Below are 23,642 nucleotides of genomic sequence, written 5' to 3' on the forward strand. Positions count from 1 at the left end.
AGCCTGGTTTAGTTCCCCGTCCCAGGGTAATTTCACCTGTTACTATGCTATTGAACGTGATTTGCATTGATGGGGTTGCATAATTAGCTCTAATGTTAATATAGTTCGTCCCAAACCCCATTTGCGTCATCATCCTGAATAGCATCGTCCACTCTAATCTGTCGAATGCTTTTTCTGTATCAAGTGAGATGAGGTGCGCAGGTTTGCACGTTATGCCCGTTTTCTCTATAAGGTGGCAGGTTCTACGTGTTTTGTCTGAGGTTTGTCTAGTTGGTATAAAGCCTGATTGGTCTTGTCTTATTAGTTTCGATAATAGATATATTAGTCTTTTGGATAATATTTGTGTGTATATTTTGGCATCTAGATTTATTAATGCTATTGACCTGTATGATACTGGTTGCACCGGGTCTTTGCCAAGTTTATGGAATACTATTAGTTTGGCTTCATTCATAGAGGGCGTGATGTTTTTGTTTGTGTGGAATGTGTTGTACAGTTTTGTGAGGATTGGGGACAGAATGCTCCTATATTTAAGATTGCTGTGTAACCATCAGGAACCAGCGCTTTATTCTTTGGCAACTCCCTAATTGCTTTTTGAACTTCCTCCTCCTTTATTGCCCCCTCAAGTTCAGCTCTTTCTTCCTCTGTTATGCATGTAAGCAAGAGGCCCCTTAGGTATTCTGTTTGCTCTGCTCCTCCATAGCTACACGGCCCGATTGCCACTCCTCTGATGGATTATCAGATGAGTATAGTTTCTGGTAGAAATCCCTAAAGATTTCTCCCATGTCTTCATGTATCGTTTTTACCTGCCCCCGCTTGTTTTGAAGTCTCATAATTGTTTGAGACCCTTTTTGTCCCCTGGCTGTCTAGCTAGGTGTCTGTCCGCATGGTTGGCCTTCACATAGTTCCTCTGTTTTAAGTATAATAATGCTGTCTCGGCTCTTGTACTTCGTGTCTCAAATTGGCCCTGAATGTGTCTCAGTGCCTTCTTTAACAGTGCTAGGGGTTTTCGCCTTTTCTTTTTGTGTGTCACATCATTTTGCCTCCAGTTCTTTTCCCCACTGTTGCCTCTGCTTCTCCAGCTTTCAGGGCTATTAGGTTCCCCTGCATCAATGCCTTGAAGGCAGCCCATATTGTGTCTTGCGAGATTTCCTCTGAATCGTTTTCTCTAAAATATTGTTGTAGCTGTTCCCTTATCACCTCCACTTGTATTGGGTTATGTAGGAGGTCGGTGGGAAATTTCCACTTCCACATTCCCTCCTTTGTATGTCCCACCATCAATGTGATCCATAGTGGGGAGTAGTGAAATGGTTCCTAGTGCCATTTCCCTCACTTTCCCCACTAGTCCTGTGGATGCCAAGATGTAATATATCCGTGACATAGTTGCGTGTACATGGGAGTAGTGCGTGAACCCTTCCACCAGTCTTTCGTTTGAGTGCTTTGGTTGGGGAAGAGATCCCTGTGAGCCCGTCTCGCTCCTGTCCTGCTTTGGGTTCCAGGCCATATTAAAATCCCTGGCTAGAATTATCTTCCCCTTAGCAAACATTTCTAATTTAGATACCATTTCCCTGATATATTCGTCTTGCTCCGCATTTGGAATGTATAATGAAGCTGGCGTCAGTGCCGGACCCCCCCCCCCCCGATTACTGTATTTAGGAAGACGTATCTACCATCCTTGTCCAAGTCGATGGCCTTAACTTGAGCTCCCAATCTATCGTGCAGTGCAATCATTACCCCTGCCCTTTTCTCCCCTGTGTTAGCTTGGTAGATTTGTGAGAATCCTTTTATTTGACATTTTCCCTCGGGCTGCATACTTTTTAACGCGTGATTTTTGCCTTACCCCTTCTAGGGTGTCTTCTGTACTTTTCTCCTCACTTTACATGTCCTTCCCATTCGGATTCTTGCATCTTCTTTTTCCCTCATCTTCCCCTCATGTTTTGGTACCACTTTTCCCTTTCCTAGGGACTGTTTTCCACTCCCACGGCTTCCTGCGACTTGATGGTCCTCCTCGCCTTTCACCGTTTAGCTCGTCTTCTTCACTTTGCAGATTTAATATTAGTTTACCTTCCTCGCATGTGGCGATTCTGTGGTTCCGTCCTTCCCATGTAAACAGGAGGCTGAACAGAAATGTCCATTTGTACTTTTTTTTTTCCTTTGCCAGGAATTGCACGACTGGACCCATGCGCTTACGTTTTTGGAGTGTTTGCGCTAGGTCCTGGTACAGATGTACTTCATCCCTGTTGATTGCTACTTGCCCTGCATGCCCCGCTTTCGCAGGATAAGCTATTTCTGGGAGTAGGATGTCATGGCTATTAACACATCTCTGGGGCATGCGCCGGGCTCCCCTGCCCTCCTTGGTCCTACCGATGCATATGGTCCATTTGTATTGATTTGTTCTTGTCTGCTGCGAGAATGTCTGCAAATATTTGTTGCACTGTGTCTTTCAAGTATTTTTCCTCTACTGCTTCTGACAGATTTTTTATGCGTTTATTTGCCCGCATTGATCGATTTTCCAGGTCCTCACAATGGAGTTCAAGGTTTTGTGCCAGACGTGCCAGGTGTTCCACTGTTTCGTCATTTTTTTGTGCGTCTTCCTCCATATGCTGGATAATTCTAACATCTCTGTTCTCTTCTCTAGCTTGGCCACGTCTTCGCAAATTTCCTGCTGCGACTGCTTCATTTCAGCTTTCAGTGTGTTAAATTGCGATTGGGAGGACGACATGAATTGATCCTGAATTTTTTTGAACCAGCCCTGCATGTCTTCTTTGCTTGCCATCGTTCCTTCTTCTCTTCTTACTAGTGTGTGCTGGTATTGGGGTGTGTCCCCTTTCTTGGGGGCCATCGAGCTGCCCGTCATCCACAGCTGCCTTAACGTTGGTTCTTGTCTGCCCTGGGGGCTCTGTTGTGTCGCTGCCGCTGTCTTTGACATGTGGGTGTTGAAAGGGCCTTTTGCAGTGCGCCCCGTTTTCCCAGACGAGGGCAATCCCTTTTCTTGCGCCTCGGCCATTCTCTCTCGCTGGGTTTGGTGTGCCTTGGGCTCCTATTTGCGTTACTCTATGGCTTTTTCTTGGTTGGTGGGGGTCTTCTTGTCTCCGGGTTCTTTCTGCTGTGGTTGCCGGTGTGGGATTGCCCCTCTCGTGCTCCTTTGTTGGCCCCTGCTACTTAGTGTCTGGGGGGGTTAGGGATTTGACATTTGTCGCATGTTTGCTTCACTTGTTAATCCCCTTATGGGGTCTTGTGGGTCTCACCCCTTTCCCCTTGTGGTAGGTTTGTAGCTTATTTCCTTATTCCCCCTCTTCCGAGCATGGGGCCTATCTGCCTTGATGGTTCCGCAGCTCGCTTCTCCTCCCTCAGAGGTTTGTCCTTCTCCTTCTCACCAATTTGCCCTTTTTCCTCGCTGTTTCTGTTGGACTGTTCCCAGGGGAGGGCGTTTGCCATGTCCCCCCCTCCCCTGTTCACAATGTTTGAAGCCGCTTTTCCCTTGTTTCTGCTACCCTTTTCTTCCTGCTCTCTTGTTCGTGGGTATTTGATGGACCTCTGCTGCCCCACGCAGCTTTTGCCCCCTTGGTGCTCCTTCACCTGTTGCTTTTGCCCCCCTTATATCTGTTTAGCAGTCTTTATCGGGACTCCCACGGTGTTCACCGATATCTCCCCCTCCTCCTCCCTCGGATCCGCTCTCCTGCTGTCTTCGGCAGGCGCTGTGTGTGTTGCTTGTGGGGGAGGGAGGTGCCTCTTCTGTCCCGTTCCTTGTCCCTTGGCAGGCCTCCCCGGGATGTCTCGAGCCTGCCCGGGGAGTATCCTCACCTGCACTACTGTTCTTGGCTTCCCCCGGGGGTGGCGCTCCACTGCATGCGCCCGTCCCTCTCTTCGTGCTGCAGTTTCCCCCCTGATCCGCTTCTTGATCCATTTGGTCCCGCTGCAGTTTCCCACCTGGTCCGCTTCCTGATTCGCTCTGGAGGGAAGGACGGGACCTTTCTACTCTGCTTCCTCTGCTGCTCCTGGGGTTCCGACGGCCCGATCAGGTCTCAACTTCTTCCTCGCCCTGCTCCTCCTTAGCTACACGGCCCGATGCGGCCCGGGCTGCGCTTCTTCCTGGTTTCTCTCCACAGGCTCCTCGCTCGGCTTCGGTTCCTCGCTGGGGCACAGTCTATCGTCTTAAGCACTGGTGGGTGGCTGTTGTCTCCCTTCTGGTGAGTGGAGAGGTTTTCAATTGGTTCCACATTGCTTTATTGAGTGGCTTTTTGATGTGGTCCGGTGGGGAGAGAAGCTCACGCACGTCCTCTGCCGGCAGCCGCCCTATGTCTGTGTGCATATTAAAAGCAGAAGATGCAGGAGGTAAACCACCTAATCTGCTATTTACCTGTGCAGGCGAAGAGTGAATTAGTATATTCTCAACCTCCACAGTCAGGGACAGCCAGCTGTCCAGTGCCAGGAACCATCTTGCCAGAGAGTGGAACCGCCAACTAGTCTGCCCTAAATCCAAACAATGACTTCTGCAACAGCAACCTCGAAACCCACCTCCAACAGAACCAACATACGAAGCACTGTGGCTCAGGGATTCCAGTGGCTTTTGAAAAGGTTCTTGAGTGAATCAGAGTACAGGGGGTGGGTGAACATGCCCGTTTCCACTTCCTCTGTGGTTTAACAGACATAGGGCCTCATCAGAATGCCCGTTTCCACTTCCTCTGTGGTTTAACAGACAAAGGGCCTCATCAGAGGTCTAGCAGTATCTCTGTGTTAATTCCGCCAAGTGGAATTAGCGTTACTGCCGTGTCCTGCGGTGCAATTTGTGGCGGATCACAACGCGTCAAACGGGCACACCACTTTGACGGTAATGCTAATTCCGTCTGGCAGAATTAGCACCGAAACAGGACACTTTGCTCATAAACCACCAAAACCCAGCACAATTACTGTTACCGCTGGTTAATCGGCAGAAATAGCGCCATCGCTGTAATGGGGAGCATGGCGGCAGCCACCTTGAAAAACAGAATCTAACCTGAATCCCACATTTGTGCAGCCATCCGGACCCAAAGGCCACTGGGATCATGTTGCAAGAGAGGACCAGAAGGAGGGTGCCCCGAAAACCGGAAGCCTAAATTCAGTGAAGGGGAGCTACAAGTCCTCAGTGATGAGGTGGTGGGACATCTATATGGTAGCAGGCAGAGGGAAACATCGGGACAGCGGCGGAAGATTGCAACCTGCAAGCAATAAGCCAGAAGTTGACGGCAGTTGGCATGGTTCCCTGGGTTGCCGAAGACTGCCGGAAGCAGTGGAATGACCTTTGGGTCAGAGTGGAGGACATCCTCTCCCAAAAGAGGCAGGAGGCCATGGCCACAGGATGCGGCACCACAGTGCCTCTTGCCCTCACACTGTGGGAGGAGAAGGCTAGAAACATCCTCGATATGGAGGGGATCGAGGAAGTTGGTGGAGGTGAGGCGGGTTCCAGCAGCCAGGAGGGGAGTCACCCACTAACCCCCACCCAATGCATATAGCAAATAACCGACCAAGCGCCAGTTAGCATAAAATGTACCAATGGGCAGGGACACACGCCAGCAGGCACAGCAAGTCTGGGTGACCTGATGCGGTGCCACTTCAGCCCCCCTCCACAGCAGCCTGGGGGTGGGAGGGTGGGCACCAATTACCCACTCCCTCCACCTCCAGGCCATCCAGGACAGCATGCAGGGTGCTAGACGCAGGATTGTGCGGAGCATAGAGGGCAACCGGGCACAGGCGGCTGCTACAACTGTCGCACTGACTGTGTATGGCCAGCGCGTGAGGAAGCTGACATAGGGCATCTCTTCCTTTCAAGAGGCTATGCAGCAGAGCATGGAATGGACTCTGCAACCTATGCGGGGGCTAAGGTCCACTGCCTCGAGTTCTGCAACACCTACATAGGGTTAATTGCCAAGCACCCCAAGGTGCTGTTCTGAGTGCTATCTGGGCACAAAGTCACTTAGGGAAGCTCTGAGGGGAAAGAGGCAATGCAACTGACTCTGTCATAGTTGTTAACCACAGTGAGCGCATTGGGGCGGTGTTGTGGGCGGTGGGGGGGTAGTGTGTTGGGGTGGTGTTGGGGGGAGGGGATAGTTTGTGCACTACCATATTAAACCATTGTTCAACTGAATCAATGCAGGACATTCCTCGTTGTGTCAATGTGTTTATTCATAGATTTGTGAGTCTCCACAGTGGTGCATGGTATGTGCCATGTCCACTTATTCAAAATAATTGTCCATCAGTTCCTGGCGAACTACTCGTCCAGCTCCAACACCATATCTGCAAATGTTTACAGACGCCACTGCCATGGTGTCCTGATCCTTAGGGGGTGGCATGTCCACATCAGGGGGTAGAGGGACATTCCTCTGGAGACAGATATTGCGCAGCATAGCACACACCAGCACGATTTTCCCCAATTATTCTGGGCTATACATTAGTTCATCTCCTGTAAGGTCTAGGCAGCGGAAACAGGCTTTCAGGAGGCCAAAGGTACGGTAAATACAGACCCGCGTCCTGCTGTGAACGTGATTGTAGGCCAACTCCTCTGGCGCCTGTGGATCTAGCACAGGTCATGAGCCAAGGCAACTGAGGGAACCTGGAGTCACCTGCAAGCAGAAAGGCAGAGCCATAAGTCATACTGTAGTGTGGGTGTTGCCTTTCACGGCATCATGGCAAAGGGCATCATGTGCATGCATATGGGGCTTAATTGCAAGGCATGTATTTTCTTTACTGCCTGTGCATGTTGTATCTATCGCCTCATGCATTGTAGTGTGACCACATGCACCCTGTTCTCTTGCAGCAGATGTAATTTCAAGGGTCTATCGTTGTCATGTCAAGATGACATGGTGGCTGTCTTGTGTCAGTATATTGCTCTTGTGCATGTGGCCTGATTGATTTTTTTCTTGGGCCTTCATAAGCTTCTGAGGGCAGCGACTCTACATTGATGGCGGAGTGTACCTAGGTACTTGGCTGTGGTACTGGTGTGGTCATTGGTGTGGGATGTCATGTCACACTTTGTGTAACATTGATTGTGGATCTAACATGTTGCATTGTGGTACCTGTATTCATGCTTGTGTTGGTAATTCTTACTGTCGATGTGCATCGGCGTATTCATAAAGGTACCTCCAACATGTATATGTTCTCTGGTGTGTACAGCGTCATTGGTCCAGGAGGAGGGCAGGTCCGACATGTACATTGGCTTGTCAAGGCATGCATTCTGAGGTTGTGCCCATGCACCCCCCCCAAAATGTGGTTGGATGCATTGCAGCACCTTCACGTATTGTGTGATGCCACCCACTATCTACGTCCGTTGTCCTCTGTGCCTCTACATGTATCCAAGCAATGTACTATTGTGTAGGACCATGGCGTCGTGGGTGGAACCAGCGTAGAAGGCACAACAGTGGGGGGATGTACAGGTTGGGAGCGCAGGTCGTCTGCAAGTTTAGTGAGTGGTAGTGCTTCCTGTGGCGGTGCACTGCTTTGTGGGCCTGGGGGGGGGGGGCACCAACACCACATGCGTACACAGTCCAGCGCTGCAATGACATTTGGCATGTGTGCAATGGCACAGAACTGTGCCTTCATGGTGTGCACCTGTGCTGGGCTGGTGGGCAGTGAGATGTAGCATGAGGGCATCCAGCACCTAGACTAACACTGCACAACATGTGTGCTGTGCCATGCCCTGCAGCATGGCCACAGAGTGCTGGAAGGTGTGAGTTCCTAGGAATTGCAGGACGGACACTAGCTTTAGCAGTGGGGGCACAGCTGTCCTGATGTTAGTCCTGCTCTCTATGTCCCCCTGGATTGTGGTGAGCAGCTCACTTATGGTCTCCCTGTTGTGGCGGTACAGGGTTACCAGCTGTCAGTGAGGGTCCAAGGTGAGGGCCCGACCCTGGGCATTGGTGCACGCCTTACTTGGCATCTCCTCCTCTCTGCACCCTGTGCCCTAGGCTGCTTTTCCTGCATCTGTAGTTCCAGGCGCATGAGTAGCTGCATGTCCCATCTCGCAATCTCTAGTGGCAGAATGGTGTTGAAACTGTGTTTGGGGGAAGGCGTGTGCCTTATGTAGCCCTCTTGATTAGATTGGGTTTAACTGTGGCTTCATTTGTGGCTCCTGTATGCATTTAACTCCACCTGGAGGCAACTGGGCTTTGTTTTCGGCAGTATTAGCACTGCATTTCGGCACTAATTCCGCTGTGTCAGGACTTGTGATGTGGTGGTAATTGCACTTCCTTGCATCAGTGTTAATTGTGCCGTCTGTAATACAGTCGGCAGTATTTGCACCGACTCATGATTTGTCAGAGTGGTAACTGTGGCAGTAAATCCGTTAGTCATGTTTAAGGGTTACCGCTGGGGTCGTGATGAGGCCCATAGTCCTTACCCTACCTCTCCCTTGCCTGACAGTGATCGGTGGATTTCTTGTCAAGCATTCTCCCCTGGGCTCCCCCCAGTGTGGTGTGACTGGATCTCTTAACAACGTTCCTTCCATTGTTCTTAAAACGGTGCATGTCATCCTTAATAAATTTCATATTTGGCGCAATGCTGCCACCTAGTGGCCAGCCACAGCACAGTGAAACGTTTATATGCTATTTAATGCAAAGAAAATGTGTTCGCACCAAGTTTTCTACATCCCTGTACTCTTGTACTCGCCATGAAAATCTCCTCCGCTATGCGAGTCGGTGGGGATATTTTGCGAGCCCCCTTACCTTATCTTTACTTCGCTTACTTTGCTACATTATAGTGCTCTTTTGCTGCTCTTACCGAAATGCATTGGTGCTCTGCAGCTAGAGCAACCCCAAAAGTCATTGTGTGTGTGATATATATATATATGTATATATATATATATTTGTCGTGTATGTTAAGTGATTTACTTACCTTTGATTTTTAACTGATAAGAGTTGTCCAAAGCCTAAATAAACAGAACTGTATTTAAAGTAGTCAAAGATGTACTACTACCTTGATAGTTTGGCTAGGCATTAATGCCTTTTCCTGTTCACCAGAATAGGGTGGCCTCTCAGAATCGGTCCATAGGCCAATTCTGAAAATCGATCGTAACATCCTAAAAGGCGCTTCGCATAATTAATAAAACAGTGAGCCTCAAATCAGGCATTTGTTTGTTCTGTGGACTCCAAGACAAAACACGGTCGGGTAAGGTGTCCAAAGACAGGAAACCCAGAGGTGTTGAAAGGTTGTCCCACAGTTGCTCAATTCCAGATATACATATATAAAGAAAGAAGAATTGAAAATACTGCATGTTGGGAAGTGGTTTTAAAATGTATTGAATGATAAATATTGCAAGCACAAAAGAACGATGCCGCAGTCTGGGAAGTGAGGTTCGAAAGCATTTTATGATGCAAGAAAGAGCGAACAAGAAAGTGACAAAACATGCCAGGAAGTGCAATCCCAACGTGCTCAATTCATTGGACAAAGCAAACAGTATTCTGGGCCATGAGGCCCCAAAACGTTATATGATTGAGAAAGAAACTACCTAAAGGCTACATTCTGGAAATATAATGCTGAATCAGAAAGTGTTTGTTGTTGGAGTGTAATTAATTCTACTTTGCCGCACAGTCCAGAATAATTTTGAGAAAGACTACCACCTATTCCTGAGAAGAAGTTCAGATCAACTTGGGAAGGGAGACAGAACATACCAGTAGACCTGTAACGTAATCTAATGTGGTCTTGAATTCAGTATGAGACGACCCTATCACGCCTCATTTAGACACCCATTTCTTAAGATAATTGAATCAAAACATATCGTTTCTTAAACTACAGTTGAAGTGCAGGAACAGGACTTAACCTTTTCAATCGTTACTGGCAGAGCCCTCACCAGCTTGTATTTACTTGTTTTCGCCCCAAAGGAAATGCACCCAAGATGGAGTGCCTATTTGCTACTTTAATGTAATCTCAAAGGGGTGGCGATTACTGTACCTGCTGCCCACTCAGTGCCATGCGAAGAAGCTTCATGGTTTCACTGTACTTGGTCTGCTTTACCTGGCCCTGCAGGACCTTCAACTCTGTGTTCAGTTCATCTGTAGTCCGGTCTGGAGAACCAGCCTGAAGCAGCCTTGTAAAAAAGATAACAGGGGGTTAGTGACATTAAATGGCCTGGATAGAAGCACAGCTGAACAGCCTGATCACAGACTGGCCTCAGTTTCAGCGCCATCACACTTTTTCCTGCTAAATATATGGTCTCCAACCTTCACGTGTGACATTCTTCCCCGTGGATTTGGAATAGTGGAAGCAGCCTGTGGATTCCTTGAATGCAGGACATTATATTGATCCATAAGCATAACCGATTTTGCGAACTACAAGAGGTACAACGGCCTGAGAAATAGAAGCCGACTGCAGTGTCGCATTATGCAAACACCACCCGTCATCAAGATACAGACACCAACATAGAAGTTGGGTTACAATCAAAACCATGCTAATAAAGTAGTGTGTTGGCATGACAGGGAGACTTAAAACTATGTTGTAACGGCAGTCTCTGGCTTTATTATAAGTCCATAGGTTCAAATGTCCACATCTTGGAAGAAGGATTTGGGGCGGGGTAAGGTAGGTTACACACGTTAGGTTTTCAGGAGAAACGGGTACAAAGGGGCGGGGGACTGTTGAGTTTTTCATTCACAATTCATACATTCCCTTTCATCCAGGAACAAGCACACTGAAGAATGCATTACAATTCCTACAAGCAGCTGAAGCGAGAACTTTTCACTATATGTGTAGAGGGGTGCAAAGGGAGAAGCTGTGATTGGGGAGGGACAGGCTCAAGTCGAGGGTACATTGGGTGGACAAAGTCTCCCCACATCATTCAAAGTTCCCCACTTTTTTCAGGGGGTACCATATGATGCTAATTTCTGGTGACTCCACGTTCAATTGGTATGTTAATGAGTCCTTTGACTTTTTTTTTTAGGATTTGACCCCTGGTGATGGAGAGTATTGGAGTTGGAGAAATGCAGAATGGAAAGAGCCAGGGTGGAGGTTGTCAATGCAAAGAGTCAGAGGAGTGTGGTTGATCAGAATCAGAAGACTGACAAGGTGGCATTGTATGTTATGTTCCTTTATTATCAATCACAAACCTGCACTGTTCCCAAGACTCTCTGCCCTATTCTACAAAGGAATCTACATTAGGAGGGCTGTTACAAACCAAGAAAGCCCTCTGTCCGGAAACCTATGCTAACCAGAAGTTCTCTCCTCAACACTATAAAAGAAAACTAAGAAATCAAACACAGGTACTGAATGGTGGCTGGTTTCTAACCCCTATGGAATGTCTCTCAAAATGGCTCCTCGCTCAATGCAGTCTCAGTCAGTAGATGGAATGTCTTTTCAAGAGCTTACTTTCCTCTGAACAGTTTAAATCAAAGTCTCAGAAATCTCTCTCGGTGTGTCCCTTCCCATGGGAACATCTTACTTGTAACTAATCCAAATTCCATAGTCGCCTTTGAAAAAAGCATGTGCTCATGCTTGGCTCCAAAGTGAGCTGAACAGTAATATAATTTTAACATCTTTAGACTTATTTTTTCATAATGCTCATGATCCATACAATGTTCATCAGAATTGTGGGTTAAGTATTTATTTTGAGTGAAGCAGTGTTAATACACGGTCTATCTTGGTCAATGCATTTCGGGCACCGTCCGTCATCAGAGCTAGACCCTTGGCTACATGCACACAAGTAATCCTATTTGACAAAATAATGTTTATAAAGATGGTAAAATGATATGACTGTTCAGCTCACTTTTAAGCCAAGTATGAGCACGTGTTTCTGTCACGGAATTTGGATTAGTTATATGTACTCTTGTGCCCAGAGCAATACCACTGTGTTCTGAAAAACGGTCGACAAATACTGTTTCTTAAAAATAATTGTGAAAGTGAAATCATTTTTTTAAAGTATCAGGTGGTTCCCTACCTATCCATATACAATGGAAATTCTGACTTGTCATCCCTTCCCTTTGAGGGTTTCACAGGAAATCTTCACCAGGAATGTGCCTTGTGTTTTTGCCCTCAATGCAGTTCTTGGTTTGTACACTGCTTCAGGTGGCAGTTTCTCTCACCCCTTCTTGGGGTCACACTTCTCCCTGCCTTGGGGTCTTTGTCTCTCACATTACCTTCATATCTGGTCTTTCACACCCCATCTGGGGTCTCACTTCTTCCACCCATTCTTGAGGTTTTATGTCTGTTAGGCAGAATTGCAGGCAGGGCCCCCCCTGGACCACTACACACAATTAGGACTACAGGTGTTAGCCAAAACAACCTTTGGTATAAGTCTGTACCACACAGTTTTTGGTAGCGAGCTGAGCAGCCAGGCTTATCTCAAGAGTGAATGTGAGCAGTACAAAAAGTTACACAGAGGACTTTCAATCACAGTGGTTCAAGGAGACACTTATACTCAAGGTTTCCTGGTATAAACACTTAGTAATTCATTATACAATCATTTAGAAAACATTTCACTAGAAGGCGGCAACTTAATATTATATACCAATACACTTCAATACAAAACTAAGATTTTGAGACAGTTTGAGCTCCCCTGAAATGGGAGCCAAATGGCAGTTCAGTTACTTAGCAGTGAGTAAAAAGGACAAAAGTAAGTAGAATAGATCACATATACTTTCTAGGCCGTGCAAATAGTTTCAGTTCACCAGAGGAGTTAATTCAAGTCAATAGGCCAGGCCAAAGTCAATGGGCTAGTGTTCTGGATAGGAAAGAGCAGTTCTGGTATCAAACGGTAAAGTCTTTGCAAAAGTTCTCAGAAGTAGTTTAGGCGAAAAAGGATCATTTGTCGGGTCACAAGCTGATTATCTTGACAGTCGTGTTGTTGCACTGGATGAGAGCTGGTAGTCTAGGAAGCATTTGGACAGGGCCTCCATCAAGCTTGGTGAGGCATTTGGGTGCCTTAGCAACATCCTCAGCCTTGAAAAAAGATTAATCCACTACAGTAATGCTGGCCACAGTGTCTCTAATGGCAGGGGTCTCCTGACCATTTACAAGTACACTGCCCTTGTACTATTATTTTGTGTTATCTGGAATCAAATTATAGACATCTAAATTCTGCTGTTCCCCTAGACCCAGGGACACTAATGAAACACTGGCAGAGACTCCAATGGGGTCTTCAGTCAGTACTTGAAAGTTACCACTTGTCACATGTACTTCTTCCTCTGGGGAGAAGGCTAAGGAGACAGGGTGGACCCCTGAAGGTTTACCCTTGCATCTGGGACCCCCCCCTTCACATGGTCAGTAGACCCACAAGCATACCATTTTTCAAATGTTTTAACAAATGGGGGTCTCTGCTGACCTCCCTCTGGTCTGGCACCAGAGGTTTCACTAGCCTGATTCGGTTTCCCTTGTGGCTTACCATTCTTATGTTTGGGGCCCTCTTTTGGATTGGAGGTATTAGAATTGTCTTTGCCATCTTTCTTTTGCTGCTGCCCATCATCCTTCTTCTGAGTTGCCCCAGAATCCTTGCAAGTGGCCCTGTTGGCACCCACAAGTCAGCAGCCTTTGCTAACTTCTTTGGATCAATTTCCTTAGAGTAAGCCAAGTGCTGTCTCAGCTCAGGAGAGCAGGCATCAAAAATAGATTCTAACAAAAATAGATTTCTCATTCCTTCAAAAGTGTTAACTCTGTAACCCTTTACCCAACCATCTAAGTTTTTCAAACATTCACACACCCAGGTAGCCCAAGGGGTACCATTATGCTTTTTGAGGGTCATAAACCTCTTAAGGCACTGGGAAGGAGTTTTCCCAAATCTAGCCATCAAAGCTAGCTTTACATTTTCATACTCCAATCTTTAGCACTTGACTGCTACATGAGTATTTAGACACAGGGGATACTATGTAACCCCTGCAGCACTCCATTGTAAGATGGTGTGTGCTGGGTCTATGAATTTGGAAAGACTAGTAAAGTCAATTTCACTTTACATTCTCTGGGAAACAGTAGTTTATCCGAGAGAAGGTATTTAAACCTTTCAGAAGTCTAAAAAGACATCCCTGTGTCACTGCACTGAAGGTGCCATGTAGCACATGAAAAGATGATGCCCATGGAGGTATCTAAAACTCCATAATTAAAGAACACAAATGTAAAACACACATCAAAATACATGAGAGTGGGGAAAAAAGGCGCACACTCTTTCCAGGTAAAAAAAATAAAATCCTCAAAATCCGCTGGGGGTCTCTAAGGTGAAGGGAATTAGCACTTTTATGAGAATTCTCCCCAACAGTGTCCTTCACCCACACTAAGGGACCCAGTTCCTTTCACCCCACCCTGGGGCTTAAATTGGTTTACCCCGCCTTGGAGCCCTATGTCACTCGCCACACCTGAGGTCTTGCTCAACCTCGCCTACCAGCTGCCGGATCCCTGGAGCAACCATTAACTTTGGTCTTGTGTGGGCCTCCTCGGGCGACTCTGGAAGGTCGACGAACAACTTTCCACTTCCGCATCTTTTTCTTGGTGCTCTGCTCAGGGGGGGAGCTTGCCTCCTTTCCCTGCAGTCTTCTAGTGGGCCCCGGTGCCAATCTTCTCAGCATGCCAGCTGTCAGGCATGTGCTCCACGTGGCTCCTGTCAGCCAGGTGCTCCCTGCTCTGGGGGAATTTCCCTCCTTTTCCTGTGGGCTTCCGGCCGGTCTCTCAGCATGCAGGTTGTTGGGCAGCTTGTGCTCTGTGTGGCTCTTCCCCTACCGGGCTGTGAGCATTCAGCGGGCTCTGGTCCACCAAGCCAGGCGTACACCTTCCTGCCACAATTTACAGGGGGAGGGTTCTGTGTCTCTCCCGCTCTGCAGCTGGATTCTCCTTCCTAATTGGGTCTTTATCATCCCCTTGGTTAAGGAGTGGGAATTCCCACTGATCTGTCGCTGCCCGCAAAAACTGTGCATAGAAAGGGTCAGCAGCCACGCCAGTCATTCTTACACTAAGTTTCAAGTTATTATACAATTTAAATCCCATGCAGTCAACATACATTGGGATCTTGGGAATAGGGAGGACAACTTGTATCCCTTTCTAGGGATACCCTGTCCTCTAAAGGGGTAAGTGGGGGGGGGGGGCAATCGCTGTGGGATTCCGCTTGCCCTGTCCCATAGGGGTGTTAAGCTTAGCAGGCTTACCTCCATTGTCCCAAAGGGCGTGGCACCTACTTGAGGAGAGGAGACAAATTCCCAGGGCTCGTCACAGGTGCCAAACGCAAGAAAAGAAAGTGCAGATAAAGGGAGAATATGGAAGATCAGACAGAGGGCTACAATATAAGTAGAGCAGGAAGAAAAAGGGTCATCCACTCTAGCCTTTTGCTGGCGTTATGTTTGAAGGGTGCGCATGATGCATCCATAGTGCAGTATGCTTGATCAAATACTGCATAAACTCACAAATACATAGAGCTGTAACTGTATACAGTAATCACACTCACCCAAGCACCAGCCCTGTGATCTTGTCAACCTCCACAGAGATCGCCTCAAGCTGCTTTCTGGGTACAGACGGACGTACCCAGAGGTAGGAATAGGATGTGGATAGCAGATCTGTCAGGCGGGTTATGTGCCCCTGAAGATAGGAGAGAGAATTTTACTTTACGGAGGCAAAAACCGAAAATGTAAACAGTCAATTTTGAAAAACCTAATACAACCAGCATCAACTTTAATTTAGAGTGGGCAGTGAAAACAATGGCATTCTAAATCCAAAGATGGCAGGGGACAACATTGTTGTAGAGTGATTAAAAGACCAAACAAATTAAGGACGGATGGATAGCAAGATCCTTTCAGCGCAAAGAGCGGTCAAAAGAGTATATGGAAAAATAGAGAGACAAGACTGCCATCTGTAGCAGAAGCAGAGAGATCATAAGACATACATTACATACCTGTAATCGTCTTTCAGACGCTTGTATCTGCTTACATTCACATGCTTTGCATGCGCCGACATGTAATGGTAGGTACAGAGTATTGCATGACTTGTTTTTGAAGTTCAAAAAGGGACCTCGACTGTGCATGTTTGTAATACTATCCCTAGTGTGACTGTACCCATGGTCCATCACGCCTCAACGTCTTCAGATTGTTTTATTTCTGACATGAGGGAGCACGAAGAGTATGTGTGAGTACAGGAAAGAAAGGTGTAAGATGTCTATGTACCTTCAACTCTAAGGAGGAAAGAGTGGGCGCATGTGAATCCAAGTAGATACAAGCATCAGAAAGTATATTACAGGTATGTAACGTAGGTCTTCTGAGGCTCGTGAATCTTCTTAGAATCACATGCTTTGCAAAGGCTAGTGAGCAGTGCCTGTAGAAGGTGGTGGGTTGTTAAAAGGTATAGTGGCAAATAAATCTAACACCACCTGACTCCCCTGTGAATAACGTTTTGAATGTCCAGCTTAGCAGTAATGCTGTGTGAAGGTGTGGACAGAACTCCAAGTAGCTGCATTTCAAATAGCATCTAAGGGCACAGGTGCAATGAAAACTAGAGTTTCCCTGGTACCTCGAGAGATCATAAACCTAATTACTTAGGATTCTCTCCACAAAGGCACAGATTTGCAGGCTGGGTGCTCATCTCAGGAAAAATAAATCTCAAATTTCACTCAAGACGACAGTGATATTAATCAAACCTCAGTGCAGAATCACAGAAAGCTAACGATAAAATGTTTTCCTAAACAGCAACAAGTTATATTTTTATGTTATCCAGTGTGCAAAAATCTACAAAAAAAAGCCCGGCTTTACTTATGCACCTTGGCTTTTTTGTATTGCAGATAAGAATTTCTGTAACTAGGTTTTTTTCCCGAAGAAGTGAAGAAAAGGGGTCTTTTGTGCTTCTATCGAAGATGCCCTCAGTGGAGAACAAATGGTTGATTAAAGTGGGTTTTTCTTTTCCAGCAAGTCTTCAATAAAGCCATATATCTATAGCATTAAGCAGCTAGCATTAGGAAGAGTGCCTGCAGGTCGGAAATACGGCACCTAACTCTAGAATCAGAATCCAGACAATGCCTAAATAACGCAAGAGGGTATCTGTTATTTGGCACGAAAATCAAAAAGCCAGGGTCTGTCTCTGAAGAGCGTAATCATTGCAGTCTTGCTGCTTGTCAGATTTTCCCTGTGGTTAAAAGAAAAAAAGGAAACATTTCACAAAGGAGAACAGTACAATATTTTGAAGGCCAACCTGCGGATCAGGTTTAAAAAACGTTTCCACTACAGAATACCCTAAATGCATTATGGTCTTGGTTATCAAAAGGGCATTCACTATGTGTTACTGCTCTGGAAACCGGGTGATGAGGACTATGCATTTAGGAGTTGCTTTTTATGCATGTAAGGATTATTATTCTTTTCGGTTAAAATATCGACTACCAGTCGAGCTTTCATTTTTGGGACTCTTTCTGCCCATCTTTAACCGACTCATTCCGTTATACAGAGAAACATAATTTTAGCAGAGCATCTACTAAATAATCCACTACAACAATTACTGGTACTTACTGAACAAGACGAGTTTTAAGACCTTTTTCCTGTAGACTGCACCCCTTTATAGGGCTGCTAAGGAAAATGTTAGCCCTCTGTCGGAGTCCTGCAGCAGTACGCACAGGGGCCTAAGTGACAACCAAATACCCCACAATGCATAATGAATGCATCACTGTGAAAGCTTTATTAGCATTTGGTGATTTTGTGGCACCTAGTGTCACTGTGCAAGCTGGGGCAATACTCGTCGCAGGCTACTTAAGAGCTTCTTTAGTTTCCCAACTGCTCGATAGCTTGATTTGTAACCCAATAATGTGCTGCATTAAAGTGTGCTGGAATATAATAACAAAGCTCCAAATCCATAACAACCAGTTGATCTGTAACAGTGCGTATCTTTCATTGGGCAACTGGTCTTAACTACATAGTATTTTTATATTGGATTAGTAAGACATGCCTGGCAAGATTGTTATGTTCGTCAGTTCTGAGATGTTGCCTTTCAGTGTGCATGTTCTGTGTATATGACGACTTTAATCTGCAGCATCTAATGATCCATTACAGTGATTGAATCGTGACATAGTGTAGAACATTTTCAATTTCGCCTCGTTTTTGCAGGATAGCATAATTCGTTGGAGTACAATAAATGGTCCATGGGCCAGATGCAGGCTCATTATAGGCTGATGTATGGCCCTCAAAGTCTCTGGAGGATGGGCTGCGGTTGGTTTGGTTTTTTCTTTGTATAGCGCACACGGGCCGGGGGAAACTGGGCGCTTTGCTTAAGATTATGGTTACAGTAAGTGCAGTACAACAATTGTGTAGCAGGCAAACATTAGGCCTGGGTAGTGCAAAGTGACACATACATGGAAATGTTTGCATATTGTGTAAAGATCTACGACGGGTACATGATATGAGATATGTGGAAAACAGTATACTAGGGAAAGCTCGCCTCTTGTGGCGGGGCGCTACATCTGGTACACATTAAGTCATAATAGGTGCAGTGAAAACACTTAGGAGAGCTCGCCTCTTATTGCAGGGAACTACATCCGGTTACATTAAGGCAAATATATGGTGCCTTCCCCATGTTGCCGAGTGGCAGCTGCATACAAATGTGAAAAGTCCAGCAAGGCAAGTACATGGTGCCTGCCCCATGCTGCAGGGAGGCAGCCGCATACTGATTTGAAAAAGTCTGGCACAGCAAATACATGTTGCCAACCCTCAAGTTGCAGGGCGGCGGCAGCAGGTTGGTTGTCTGATCTCTAAACTTGATTACAAACAAAAAGGAGGAATAAAAACCTCTTTTCAAGATTAAAAAAAGCAACCTGGCCCCAAACAGCGCCTTGCCTAAAATAATTGGCGATAACTTGTTATTTTGTTTAAATTCTTAGTTCCATTTGCTAAAAAAATACAAAAATTGTGATAGGTTCTCATAATTTTGTCATTATTGTGCTAGGGGGCCTACACGTTTCGAGTTTAGCCCTTCATCAGGGCTCTTACACATTTTCTCCTTGATTATATGATAATTATTAGTCAAACGCAAAACAAAAATTATTATTCAGGATAGTCCCCTAAATTGTGACTGTATGGTATTCATCCACAGTTCAAACAGACTAAATTATAATAAATCATAAGCAAAAATGAGAAATGTTCCTAACACAAATTCAAACCCAACAGAGAAACAAAAACAAACAGAGGAAAAAGAGCCAATAATTAGTGCCCGAGTTGAGTAACTTTTGTTTTACATGTGTATGCATGATTCCAAAAACCATAGGGCCTCTTCCCATTGAATCCCCTGAGAATTGGCTATCCAAACCAATTTGTTTTTTCAAATGTGGTACATGTAACATGTACACAACACAAAGTAACGATGAGACCTTATCACTCATTTTGTATTTATTAGCTAATAGAATTAAGAATTTAAACAAAAAACAAGTCATCACTAATTATTTTAGGGAAGGTACCGCCAGGAACCAGCCTGCTTTGTGCATTCTTGAGTATATTTGAAGGACGCAAGGGAAGCTCCAGTAATTTGTGGTTCCTCTGACATCCCACCCCAGTAAATCCTAGCAGTAAGCGCAGAAATTGTGGTTTGCTCCCCAAATTTCTTATTCTCTTTTCAAGAAGGCATTACTTCAGTTGTACCATTAAAAAAAAAAAAAGAATGAGAAGGCACTAATGCGGCTTTACGTAACCATCACGCACTGCCCTGCAGGTAAATGCTTCTCTATTGTTTATAAGGAGGGACACAATGGCCTTAGTTGAGTTATCAGAGCACTGGACAGAATTATGAACAAGAAACAGGTAAAACGACATACAAGCTAATAAAATAAAAAACTTAGATGAAAATTAAATCATTATTAAAAGTCTTAAACAAGTCAAAATGCAGCACTGGCTTGAAGATGAACTAAATACAGGCTGAGGCTTAATTAAAATTTCCGGCGAACCACTGCAGGAGGCAGTGGCTGGCCAGCCCCTCCCAGTAGAAACTCCCAGAGGAGAGGAAAGAGACTAGGAAAGTAAAATCATAAATGAAGACCAAGAGTGAGGGGGAGGTTTTCGAGGTGATTCAGGGTCTTGAATTAGATCAAGTACCTTTCACAGCCCTATAAGAGAAGCTGTTGAATATCTGTAAATGTTCATGGATGCAAAGAGAGGGGCCTCTATTGCCACAAACAAAGCCTCACTAAAAGTTGAAAGTGAATATGTTGAGCTGAACACTTGGCCATCAAACTGCAGCATTCCCAGACCAGAAAAGCATACTTGAAATCATTAAAAACATAGGCCATTATTGGATGGCATTTCTTGCCACTACAGTAGTCATGGATCTACAACGTTGATCTCCCCAAATGTTTTGGGCTACAGCTGCCATTAGACCCAGCCAGGATGGTGCGTGTGCATGGGCGTTTTATGGCAAAACTTCGAGATGCAGGTTTTCCAATGTCAACTCTCATTGCAGTGTCAATAACATTGTACCATACCATAGTACACAAGGTTCATTGGCACGGAGAGCGTTTTACATTTATACAGAGAAAGTGAACATTTGTAAATGTGAATGCAACCTATCAGCTATGTTGTTACAAATTGTTTAACTTAATGAAAGACACAAACATTAAATGTAGGATAATATAAACACAACCTAATAATTCCATTGTGGGATATGTGCATGGGAAACCATAAGAAATTTACTTTATACCAAAGTGGTTTAGAAAAAATGAGTTTGTATTTTACAGTTCATATGAAACACCAATTTGGTAGAATGTATGCTGTTTCCCACCTTTCATTTCTTTACAGTCTTCACTTTGTTCTTTTGACTATAGGGGACCTTTGCATACAACAAGTAGTTGATTGTTGCGGTTTAATTTGTTGAATATCCAATTAAGGATGTTTGATCAACATAATATAGTTATGCTGAAGAAGCTCACAAGAATGAGCGACACCCAATATGTGAACAGGTGTTCGCAGTTTTCAGTGGTTCTTAAATATTTCAAGTTGGATAACGTTTTGTGGTTTGATTATATACAGAAAGTAACCAAGGACACAAGATTATCCTGGGAAAAGGGTCTACGTTTAAAGTTTTAACTTATTAAAGTACCATAATAAAATATACTGTTAACAACATAAATTTGTGTGTCATTTGTTTTAATTGAATTTGCACAAGCCATGGTAACCACTATTGCAGTATTTCTGGTATATCTATATACAAATCTCCTTTTATACCACACATACGTAATCCAAGTATTTGGCTCAATATGAACTAAAGGGGTACCTGTAAAGTTGTAATTATACTTTGACCAAAAAAAACAAACACCACAATAAAGAATTGGCAAAGCTAGTTTTGGCCTTTGTGTAGGTATGTGCTAGACAATGACCATCATTTGCTCTATTATTCACATCATAAGAGAGGTATTACTACCACATATTAGATAACAGCTAATGCCAAAAAAAGAACAGACTCACACGATTGTCACGTTTTGATGCCACATGTCCAGGTACTTGTACATTTATATAAAATTGTCCTAAAATGTACACGTACTCCAATAATGGTTGATCAAAACACCCTCTATTTGTGCACATAGATCACAAACCAGAGGTTAATCTATGCTAGTGTGCATTATTACTTACAGCATGGGTAGGGAGAAGGTACAGATATACTTTATTGCCATCCAACCCCATCGTCACCAATGCACCCCTACTGTACACTTGATTTCGCTCTCATCTCTGCCTCAGTGCTCTTGCAGCAAAGTGGTGCATTCCAACCTGACCTACTTTAATCTGCTACCTTTTGTAATGTAAAGACTTTGAAGTTGCCAATGGTTTCTAATTGACTCAGTAATTGGATGTGTGGGAACAGTTCTCGTCTACATAAAGTAGCATCTGTGGTCACGAATGGTGCAGGGTAAGTGTTATGATATGGGGAACTGGGACACCAGAGTATAGCATTTTCTGAGCAGCCATGATACTACATTTTCATGCATATACAATAGAACTTGCAGCTCAAGGGGATGGCTGCTTGAAAGCTGAGCTCCTGCACCTGCCTTCATCTCCCTGAAACAACTACAATATTTTATTTCTTATGTTTACATTTGTATAGCGCACATGCAGCCCTCGGGCATTGTGGCGCTGTTACTTGTAGGGATCTTAGTTACAAGAAGAGGTAGCAGGGATACATGACAACAATACTGTTTTAGTTACATCGCATGAATGAATCCTATCTTAGTTACAGGACAAGAATATTCTGTTAGTTACATAGGGTACTTTCTTAGTTAAATCACAGGAATACTTTTCTTTTATGTTATGATAATACTTAGTTTGTTACATTACAAGAATACTTTTATATTTGCACAGCAGGCATACATTCTTAGTTACATCAGAGGCCAGCTTACTTAGTTACATTATGGTAGCACTTTTTAGATATATCACAAGAATCCCGGTTACGTTACAGGAATATTGGTGGTTTGCAAGGCGGCGGCCTAGCCTGAGGAACATGTAGATGATGGAAAAAGGAGGAGGGTTGTCCCAAGAGGGTGGCTACATCCTCTCGGGCGGCTGTAGAGTTAGTTCCCACAGTGGGAGAGTGCATGGTGCCTGCCGAAGTCCCAAGAGGCAAGCATGCAGATGCGAAGGGTGACATGCAAAGGTGTGATAATAGCACATCCTCGGGGGAGAGGGCATACCAAGCATCACGGGCAGCCAGGTCAGCTCTGGAGCTCGTCAGGGGGGAATTTAGGTTGATATACGTATCCGTTAGACATCAGTAAAACGAGTGGTAGTATAGTGAGGAGTTACATAGTGTTTGTGGTATGTCGCTAGGGAGCAGACGCTAGTGTAGCAGTAGGGCAGAGTTATTTAGTTCTTTAGGGTCAGTTCGGGTTCGGAGGTGAACCTTACCGTTGTGTTTCGAGTCCTCTGTGGTTTGGCCTGATGATGTGATATTGTTGATCGGAGGGTCTCTAGTAGTCTCACGAGGGCGTACAGGGGCAAACAGGGGGCGATGGCCTTTATCCTGGCCTTGTTCCGCCGCCAGCTTCCGCCTGCCGGTGGGGCTGGATCGCAGATGTATTGTTGGGTTGCCTAGAAACCGAGAGCCTCGCTCTCATGCCGCGTTGCGCCGGCCATTTTGTAGGGCCAGGCAGGCAGCAGCGCGGTGTGGGATTGGGTGCCTCAGGCAATTTAGGCACGAAGAAATGTGCAGATCTGCAGAGGCAGATAGTATGCACGGGCTGCTGGGGCTGTAGATGAGGTGGATCCAAGTGCTGTAGTCGTCGTGGCTACATGGCTGAGGATATATCAGGTACCTCGCAACCATCCAAGAGGCAGAAAGGAGACGAAACCAGCCCTGAAGGAAGTGATGATAAACTGATGGATCTAATGATTAACATTTCTGCTGACATTGCTGATAAGAAAGCCACTCTCATAGCTTCTAAAGAAAGATACAATGAACTGTCAGGAACATTTTAAAATATGGAAAGTCATCTAACAGTCATGAGTGATTCTCCTCAGAAAATGAACATCCAGATACATGAATTGCAGGCCCAGGTGGAAAAGCTGACCCTCAAGTGCTCTGAACAAGAAAACATCTCTAGGAGGAATAACATCAGAGTGCCTGGCTTTTCCAGGAGATATTGGACAGGGCTCTCCTGCAGTTGTCCTGGAAAGAGCTTTGTTTAAATTGCTTGGTCTTGATCCTAAAACCCCTCTGGAGATTGAGAGGGCTCATAGATCTTTGGGCCCTAAACCAGCACATGGACAAAG

At 45.3% G+C, this 23,642-nt stretch overlaps 1 protein-coding gene across 3 annotated transcripts in view; it reads right to left on the reverse strand.

The window, feature by feature from the left end:
- EARS2 (glutamyl-tRNA synthetase 2, mitochondrial) overlaps positions 1–23,642 on the reverse strand; it is a 291,133-nt gene that overhangs the window by 26,592 nt on the left and 240,899 nt on the right. For 2 of the 3 annotated variants that reach the window (XM_069647400.1, XM_069647403.1), the window contains exons 7-8: positions 15,377–15,507; positions 9,919–10,054 (exon numbers count right to left, since the gene is read on the reverse strand). In XM_069647400.1, coding sequence (XP_069503501.1) covers positions 9,919–10,054; positions 15,377–15,507 — 267 coding nt within the window. The remainder of the gene's footprint in view (positions 1–9,918; positions 10,055–15,376; positions 15,508–23,642) is intronic. The other variant, XM_069647402.1, reaches the window with a different exon arrangement.

The sequence above is a fragment of the Ambystoma mexicanum genome, chromosome 2q (assembly GCF_040938575.1).
Source record: "Ambystoma mexicanum isolate Mex_15411 chromosome 2q, UKY_AmexF1_1, whole genome shotgun sequence".
NCBI lineage: Eukaryota > Metazoa > Chordata > Amphibia > Caudata > Ambystomatidae > Ambystoma > Ambystoma mexicanum.